Below are 9189 nucleotides of genomic sequence, written 5' to 3'. Positions count from 1 at the left end.
GGCGGGGGATGCCCGGGGGGCTTCATGGAGCCCCCCTGCCAGGCTGAGATCCAAGCGGTGCTTGCAGCCCTCCTGGCCGTGACCCCGGTGCCCGGCTGGGCCTCGCCTGGGAGCTGCTCTCAGCGCTGGGGGTGACCCCCACACCGCCCAACGTCACGATCACCCTGAAGCCTAATGATGGTGGCAGCCACAGAATTGGGCTTGGGGTTGGCATTTGCCCTGTGCCACGATGGTGCCCTGCTCTGCTGGAAAGCCTGGGCCTGATGCACGTGGGGCTGTGCCAGGTGCCTGGCCAGGCCTGCCCGCTGGGGGTTGCTCCGGGTCCCGGCTGGGCCGGGGTGTGCAGACGAGGCCATTCCCTGCACGCCTGCAGCACAGGGCATAGCTCCGGCACGGGGGTCCTGGCTGGTCCCTGGCCTGGCGGTAGGGGCCGCCTGCCCTGGCTGCAGCCCGGCTGGGGTGGGTGGAGAGCCCCGTGCCCCCGGTCCGGGGATGCCCCACGCTCCCTGGGCCTGGTCGTGTCCCTGCAGCCTTGCTCTCGCTGCCCAGGGCCCGGCTCCTGTTGCACAAGGCTGGCTCGGGACCCGGTTGCCGCGAGGCGAGTCCCGGGGACCGGGCTGGGGCGCAGGACATTTGCAATTCTATCCCAGCGTCTCCCGTCGGCTCCTCGCGAGGCAGATGCTGCTGCTGGGTCGCCATGGCAACGCGGCGCTCGCTCTCCCCGGAATTGCCGGCTGGAAAAATATTAGTTTAAAAAACTCGGTGGGGTGGGCAGGGCTGCGTCCCCAGCCGGGTGCAGCCGAGGCAATGGGCCTGGTAGCATCAACAGCGCCCGTGTGTCCTGCCTGGCTGCAGAAGCCCCAGCATGGAGGGAGACTCTCCCTTGGCGGTAGCGGTAGAGGGGCTATGGCACAGCATGCGGTGGCTCCAGCGCTGCCGGGCAGGGGCTGTCCTGCCCCCAGCGCGGTCAGTGCCGCGGCCGCACTTCCTTTGTCGCGCGCTCCCTCGACTCCAGCGTGTCCTCGGCTTTTGTTCCCGCCGCGCTGCAGCCGGGCGGGGGGCAGGGCTGGGGAGGCGGCGGTGCCAGGGCCCCCGGACCCGCTGGCGTGCCCAAGGACGGTGAGAGGCGATGGGCCGGGGAAGGCGCGAGGGTCCCAGGCGCTGCACGGGGCCGGGGAGCGCAGGGAACGTGCGCCGGGCCATGCCAGGGCTTCCCTGCCTCCCCGGGGAGCCGAGGCCTCCTCAAGCCCTCAGCGCCGGCGCTGTCCCGCTGCCCGGTGTCTGGCCTGCTAGTAGTCTCCCAGGACCCTGCAGGGAGCTGGGCCTGAGTCTCCCGGGTGCCAGGATTGTGCCCCAGGCGCTGGGCTGGCCTCCCCGGCCTGCAGAGCCGGAGACGATGGCCTTGCCCGCTCAGCGCGACGCCAGCCTCGGGGACGCCGAGGTTCCCCTCCCGCGCTGCTGCGAGCATCTGGACCAGGCGGTTCCCTGCCTCGGGCCTCCCTTCCTCCCTGCAGCGCAGCACCGACAGCCGCGTGCTTGTCTTCGTTCAGGGGTTTCCAGACCCGGAGGTGACCCGGGGCTGGGCCTGGAAACCCCGGGGTAACCGCTGGGGAGCACAGCGCCCCGCACCCGGCCCTCGTCTCGTGTACCGGAGCTGGGTCCCTGGGGCATGCCTTGCTGAGGCCCCTTGGCAGAGCCGCCGCGCCTTTGTGCACGGGGAAAGCTGGCAGGCGGCCACCCCTGGGCCGTGGGGGGCACATGCGTGACTGTCGCTGCCCAGATGGACACGTCCTTGCTGGGCTTCCCACTTCCCCCTTTGTCCTGGAGCAGACGCTTCCTTTGCCAGAGCCTGGCCCGTCCAGTCCCACCCTTCCTGGCACAGGCACAGAGCCGGGGTCCAAGGCCTGCCCATGGCCACACGTCACAGCAGCCCGGGGGCCGGCCCCTGTCCCATCTGTGCAGCCGGGGGCCGCACTCGGACCCGTGCAAGCAGCAGGCTGCAATTCTGCTGCATTGCGGAGGCCGCTGGCGCGCGGGGAGATTGGCATGAAGCAATAAAAGGAGCTGCAGCTGCTCTGGTCCCTGGCGCCTGGGAGCAGCCGCGGCGCTCGCTGCAGATCCCCTCCGTGGGATCAGGGCCGCGGTTGCCTGCGGGGAGAGGTCGCCCGTGTCCAGCGCAGCCGCGGCGTTGCCCGTGCTCTCCGGAGAGTGGATTCAGGGCCCTTCTCATGAGAGCCTGAGCACGGGGCCTGGCCTGGAAACCCTGGGGGCCGTGGGAGCGTGTGGGCTGAGTGTGCCCCCGGGAGCGAGCAAGTGCTGCGGGCACGGTCGGGGTAGCGGGAACGACTGAGCGCCGCCTGCTCCCCACCACAGGGGAGGCGGGTTATGACCGCGTCCGCCCGCTCCCAGCCCTGCCCGCCAGCGCGAAGCAGCCGTGGCTGAGCTGCCTAATGAAGCCATCAAGCTGCTGAGCGCCTGCCCGGCTGCGCAGGCCCTGACAAAGGCTGGCTGGTCTCCGGGGGTCGAGGGGGGGTCCATGTCGCTGGCGCTCTCCCGGCTCAGCCTGCGCGTGGCTCCGGGTGGGACATGCGTCTTGCATCCGCTGTGGCCTCCCGGTCCTGGCTGGCGGCAAACTTTGTGAGTTCACGAGGAGAGCGAGACCTGCCCGTCGTGGTGGGCACTGCGGCCAGGAGTAGAGATCGGCTGCGGTGGAAGCTGCCTGGAGGCAGCAACAGGGCTCTCGGCACTTGCCGGCCGTTGGCTCCGTCTCCAAAGGGCTCAGCGCGGAGGCAGGAGGTGGGCAAGGGGGCTCAGGGGCAGCCGCCCGCCTGGGCCTGGCCCTGCAGATGTGCCTGGTGTGCAAGGGGCTGCCGGGCCCTGGCAGAGGGGGTGGCTTGTTCCCAAGACCCCGGAGCCGGCATCGCTGTGGCCCCAGCTGCCTGCTCCGTCTCTTGTCCCCCCTGTGTTCGTGGCAGGGGGGCGCGATGCCCACCCTGGAGCTGCGCGAGGTTGCTCAGGTGCTGCGATGGGTATCGCCGTCCTGTAACCGGCTCGGGGGGTCTCAGGCGGCCGATGGGCGCGGTGATGGGGCTGGATGGCATGTTTGTGGGGTGTCGGAGTGGAGAGGGCAGGCACGAGCATTGCTGGGGGACGATGGAGGGGTCCACTGAGGCTTGGAGGATTGTGTGGTTGAGTCAAGCACGCACGCGTGTAAACATGCATGTAGGCACACGTGTACCGAGATGTGCATGTGTGCACATGTGTATAGATGCATGCACATACACGCATGTGTGCACACCTGCAGAACAGGCTCGTAGTCGGGGCCTGAGCTAGCCATCTGTGCATCTCCAGGAGGAGTCAAGCGGTGCCACGAGGTGATGATCCACATGAGCTCTGTGTCCAGGTCTGGACATGGCGGAGAGCCGGCCCACGTCTGCCCCGTTGCCCACATGGGGGTGATAGCAGTCACACGGGGCTGGAGCACTTGGCCGTGAGCTGCTGGAGCGTGCCTGTGCAGTGCCCTTGCTGGCCTCCGGGTCTCGGAGCCATCCCACGGTTGCGAGGCTGCAGGCGAGGCCAGGCAGCTGTGCCCAAGGACCCTGGGGGTGGTCTTATCTCTTGGAGCTGGTTTTTTCCACCTTAAATTGCTGCTGCTCTCCAGTTCCTCTACGGCTGGCGTGTGTACATGTGCGCTTCCCCCGCTCTCCATTACCCTGGGGGGCTTGGGCCCCTTCCGCCCAACAGGGTCCAGCTCTGCCACTGCAGGCAGGATCCTGGGACAGGCAGCGCCAGCTCATCCCCCACCATCGCCTGCATCTGAGTCCCAGGAGCCCCCCTTCCTGCGGCCCCGTAATGGAGGGAGGCTGAAGCATGCCGTGCAATTACAAGGGATGGATGGTGGCGGTCGGAGCTCGTTAGCCGCTATCAGCCACTTCAGCTGCACAATGGCACCCCGGGGTGTGTGCGGCCTGGGCCCGCCTGCCTCTACCCCCGCGGGCCCAGCTGGGCAAGGATGAGCCGTGCGGCCGGCGGCTTCCAGGGCCCCATGGAGGAGCCCCAGTTTGCCCCCCGGGCACCTCGGGGACGGGGCACAGAGGTCCTGCACTGACCCTGGCCGGAGGCTGGCAGGCGCGGGGCAGCCCGGGACCCCGTGTGCTCCTTGGCTGCCCCTGTGCCGGGTCCCCGTCTCCCACTGCAGGCGAGGGCGGAGCAGGGGTGGAGCGGACACTGGGATTAGCCCTCTAATCCCCTTTGTGCCACTGACAGTTGCAAGGCCTCCCTCCGCCCGCGGCTCCGGAGCTGGGGCTGATGGCCTGGGCATGCCGCAGCCCGGGCTGGAGCTCCCCAGCGCTACCAGTGGCCTCGGCCTCCACGCGTGGCTCGGGGCCGGGATCGTGGAAGGGGGCCTTGTCCTTGCTCTGCGTCGCCCTCTCGTCCCTGCTTGCCGGACTGGGGCAGAGCGTGTCTGGGCATCCTCGGACCGAGGGTGATGCAGAGGGCACCCGTGGGCTCAGCGCTGGCGGGCCCCAGGGCTGCCTGTGCAGGGCTGCCGGGGGCTCCAGGAATGAGGCTTGTTTAGTCTGGAGCAGGGCCGGGCGAGGCGCCGTGATCACAGGGTTCAAGGCTGCCGCCCGGAGAGCAGTGATTAGCCCTGCTGCATGTCCCGTAATTGCTGGCGTTTGCAGACAGGTCGGAGCTCAGGCTCTGCCGCTGTTGAGCCCGGGGCCGGCCGTGAAGGGGGCGGTGGGAGTCCCTTCCAGGGGGCTGAGAGCTCTTCCGGAGCAGCTTGGGGCGCCCGCGATCCCTCTTGGGGCTGGGCGACGTGGGCTGTCTCTCGCTGCCCCATCGGGTTGGTGCTCGCAAGCAGAGGGGTCTGCGCACGGCCACGACACAGAGGGGACCAGCCCAGCGTGCCACAAGCGTGGAGCCCACGGATGACGTGGCTTTTGTTGGAGGCTGCTTTGGAAGGGGAAGCTGATAACGCACTTGTACGTGGTCCAAGACAAGAGCCAGGGGCCCGAAGCAAATTGCTGTTATGAGTCTGGAGGGCAGCTGGGATCTGGGGCAAGATGAGCTCAAGGGAGACACCGAGATTGCTGGAAGACCCAGGATTGCGTTTCCACGAGTACGGGCAGCCCCCGGGCCTGGCGGGAGCTCGTGGAAGGTGCACGGAGAGCTGGACCCTCCTCCGGGTCCGAGGGAAAGGCGCAGCTGGGAAAAGCCCCCGGCCGAGCGGCTGCAAACGTGTCTGGGGCCTGGCTTTGAGCCGGGGGTGGTCCCTGGTGGGGGGCGAACGCCAGGGGGCTGTGGGGGCGTGAACTGACGGAGTCCAGAGTAGACCGGGAAAGGCCCGGTGCTGCCCCAACTCGCATCCCTTCCCCTCCCTGCCCCGCAGCCCCCGGGGTGGCTTGTGGTGCTGGATAACCTGGAGCGCAAGTGCACTGAGGCCGGCCCCAACCCCAGCCATTTCACCGAACAACGGCCGATTTCTGCGGGGCAGGAGCAGTCGAGTCTGCAGCAAGGCTGTGAGGGGGGCGCGCGGCCAAGGGCGCCAAGCCACGCTGGGAAGGAGCCGGGGCTGTGGGTGGATAAGTCGTGCCAGGGGAGGGCTGCCAGGAGCACAGCGGGGAGCAGGTCCATGCACAGCAAGGTCGGGGTCTGCGTGTGGCCCTGGGCGGGCTGGCAGGGGACGGAGGGTCCGTGGGAGCTGAGCTCTGTAGGGAAACTCGTGGGGGGCCGGGGGCTCGCACGGCGGGATGCTAAGAGATGGAGCATCGATCCCCTTCACCCACAGAGGCTTGGAGTGAGAGCGTCCTGTCTCGAGCAGGGTTAGCCGAGACTCGCTGTCATCTGCTTGTTGTCCCTGTGGTCACTGCCCCTTGGAAAGGACAGAGCCCAGCTTGCTGCTGTTCTGGCTGTGGATGAACAAGCTCCAAAATCACCTGATTTCACCAAACCCCTCCTGGGCTCTTATTCAGGCCCCCTCTGAAGTACTTCCCCGGTGACAGCGAAGTGAAACGAAGCGCAGAGGCAGGTTATGTCCACGTCCGTCTGATGTAAAAGCCGTGCACAGATGAAACGTGGACTGCGATCGCTAGAGCTCCTGCTCGGGATGAACCTCTCCAGGGGTGATGAAGGTGCTTAGCCTGGGGTGGCCTGGACAGCCTAGGCCTGGCCCCATCGTGAAGCCGAGGAGGCGCTCGGTGTGAGAGGCCTGTGTGGTGGTGGGGCTTTTCATAACGATGAATTGGGTTAGGGCTGGTGCAGCTTCTCTCTGTTGTCCCCGGTCTGGGGGACAGGTGGAAAACGACCTGCAGATCATCAAGCATCTCCTTAACGAGCCGTGCGGCCAGGCTTCCATCTGCATCGTGCACTGCTAAATTGCCGGTCGGCTCTAACAAATCGGGGTGGCAAATGCTGGTGCCTGGCACCCCAGCGTCAGCCGGCAATGGGTTGTGGCCACTGAGCCCAGGAAGGACTGGTGGCCTGCAGGGCTTCGAGACTGCCCAACATCGGTGTGGGACAGTGCTCGGGAGCGTGGTCACTTGGATGGCTTATGATGGGGCTGGCTGGACCTTGTACACCCCGGGTGCATCAGGAAGGGAGATGTGGGGAACTGCACCTTGAAGGGGCTCTGGCATGAGCTAGCTGGCCTTGGTTGCAGCAGTGGGCTGGGGCTTGGGCTCCATGATGCAGGTTGGGTGAGTTTGGGCACTGCATCGAGCCCTGGGCTCTGAGTGGTCCCTGAACACCCTCCTCTGGAGCTCCTTTGAGAGGGAGGTGGGGGCATGTCTGGGCTGCTTGTGTCTCCCCAGCATGGCAGCAACGGTCACCGCCCGCCTGGAGAAGGGGACTCTGGCTCTTCCCCAACAGGAGCCTGAGCGCTGCCTTCACCTCCACGGGGCAGGGGTCGATGGTGCCCCAGCCCCCACGCTGCTCCTCGCTCCTACACCCCCTGACAGCAGAGCCAGCCTTGGGCCCATTTCCCTGTCCACCCTCCATGAAACCCAGCTCCGTCTCTCCTGCCTGGGAAACGTTGTCCGTGATTTATGTCCTGACCAGCTGTTTCTGCCCCTGGGCCCGGGGAGTCGCTTGGATGAGCGGAGAGCAAACCTGGGGTCGCTGGAGGGGGGTGGAAGATCCCTGAGCCCCTCAGATGCCCACAGCACGTGTGGGGAGGGCTGGCACCACCGCGGCGGTCCCCCAGCTCCGTCACTCTTGCCTGGGGTCGCCAAAGGCTTTCCTCTGTGCCGCTGACCCTGCTGCCGAGGGGCCCCGCGTGACCAGGCCTCAGGGACCAGGTGCCTGCTGCTGGGGTGTCCCGGAGGGCAGCGTGGGGCGACGGAGCCGGGTGCCGGGGTGTGCAGGGTGCAGGGGACGGGGATTGCAGGGGGCACGGGGCTGTGCCTGGAAGTGCCAGAGCCAGCTCACACCCGCCGGCAGCCCCTCTGCGCCTGTCCCGGGCTGGTGCAGGGAGGGAAACCTTGCCCCGAGGCAGCGCTGGGCAGCCTGGGCCGGGACCCCAGCCCCTTCAGCAGGGGTTGTAGGCTGTGTGCAGGGTGCGTGGGCGGGAGCCTGGCATGGTCGCACAACTCACCAGCTGCATCTTCTTGCCCCCGCAGGGAGCTGAACGGCAACAACATCACCCGTGTGGGCAGGAATGACTTCTCGGGGCTGAAGCAGCTGCGCGTCCTGTGAGTGCCCTGCGCCCCTCCGGTCACGGGTCGAGGGGCTGCTGGGGGCGGGGGCCTGTGACCGCGGTCGCACGCAGGGACGTGGGGCTGGCGCGGTCAGGTGCCGGTCCCTGCCCATGGCTCTGGCTAGGAAGCGCCCGAGGGGCTGTAGGAAGGGAGTCTGCAGGGCTCGGGGGTCCAGCTGCTGACCCCTGGCAGCCTCATTGTAGCCCCTGCAGACAGACCATGGGACATGTCAGGCCTGGCCCGTGGGACCTGGCGGCTCTAGGGGGAGCAGGGGTCATTGTACGGTTGGGGCAGCATATGGCCCTGATGGTCAGACATGACTTAAAGGGGCTCCCTCGGGTGCATGTGGCCTGCCTGGGGTCACAGGTCACCAGCCTTGGTGATTTGGGGACCTGCAGGGTCCGTGGCAGTGTCAGGACTGGGCGGGGAAGAAACCAGGATCAGAGGAGAGGCTGGAAATAGTGCCCGAGGGGTGAGGGACCGTGGCCCTCGGGTGCTTGCCCCCGGCTGGGGTCTCTGCCCACGTGGTTCGAGTGCCCGGAGCAGAGCCACGGCCCTGGCGCCGCGTGCGCAGTGGCTTTCACAGCCCAGGGACCAGGGCGCTGGAAGAGGCGTGCGGCAGGAGAAGCGAGGGCCGAGCATGGCGCCGAGGCCGAGAGCTGGCCGTGTCCCCTGCCGGCTGCCCCGCGAGCGAGCCGGCCCCGGCCGTGTGCTGACCCGCGCTCTCCTCCTCCCTCCCAGGCAGCTGATGGAAAACCAGATCAGCACGGTGGAGCGCGGCGCCTTCGATGACCTCAAGGAACTGGAGCGGCTGTGAGTGTCCGGGGGCTGCAGGGACGGCAGGAGACCTGGCAGCTGGGGCAGGAAGGCATTTCCCCTGCTTGGGCTGGTGCAGACTGGGGAGGTTTTGCCTTCCTCTGCAGTAGGGACACGGCCTGGGCCTGGGCTCTGCAGCGCCCACGACCCCCCGGCAGCAGCTGGACACTGGCAGCCACGGCCCCACTGCACCCCGGGGGCAGGGTGGGGGTGATGCCTGGGACTGTGTCGGGGTGACTGTTGTGTTGGACACGGGGTTTGTCTGGGCTGGTTTGGAGTGGGCTGATCCTGCCCCGGGCTGGGCTGGGACTGGATGTGACCCCGCAGCTCCCTGCCTTCCCTGCGGCTCTAGTTCCTCTCTAAGTCTTGGGAGTCCTGTTGAGACGAGGCTTCCCAGCCCCCTCCCAGCGGAGCCAGACCTGAGGCCGGTGCTGCATGTGGACTTGCTGCTGCGGACCCTGATCCTGCCTGTGCCCTTGAGCCAAGCGGTCCGGTGTGGCCAGAGCTGAGGGGCGACCTCCGCGGGCTGGAGAAAGCAGGGGGTGACTTGGGAGGCAGTGCTCTCCCTCTGACCACCCTACTGCAGACCCCCCGACCACGGGGAAGAGCTCGACCAGGAATCCTCACGTCAGCTCACAGAGGTCATTAGGTCCAAGGACGTGGTCGTCATGGG

At 67.6% G+C, this 9189-nt stretch overlaps 1 protein-coding gene across 1 annotated transcript in view; it reads left to right on the top strand.

Moving 5' to 3' along the window:
- Positions 1–2984: 2984 nt before the first annotated feature.
- SLIT1 (slit guidance ligand 1) overlaps positions 2985–9189 on the top strand; it is a 45575-nt gene continuing 39370 nt past the window's right edge. The window contains exons 1-3 of the mRNA XM_019555498.1: positions 2985–3081; positions 7559–7694; positions 8442–8513. Coding sequence (XP_019411043.1) covers positions 2985–3081; positions 7559–7694; positions 8442–8513 — 305 coding nt within the window. The remainder of the gene's footprint in view (positions 3082–7558; positions 7695–8441; positions 8514–9189) is intronic.

Source organism: Crocodylus porosus, unplaced genomic scaffold, assembly GCF_001723895.1.
Source record: "Crocodylus porosus isolate Cpor-Errol unplaced genomic scaffold, CroPor_comp1, whole genome shotgun sequence".
NCBI lineage: Eukaryota > Metazoa > Chordata > Crocodylia > Crocodylidae > Crocodylus > Crocodylus porosus.
The sequence above is the reverse complement of the archived record's forward strand: the minus strand, read 5'-3'. Positions and strand labels throughout refer to the sequence as shown.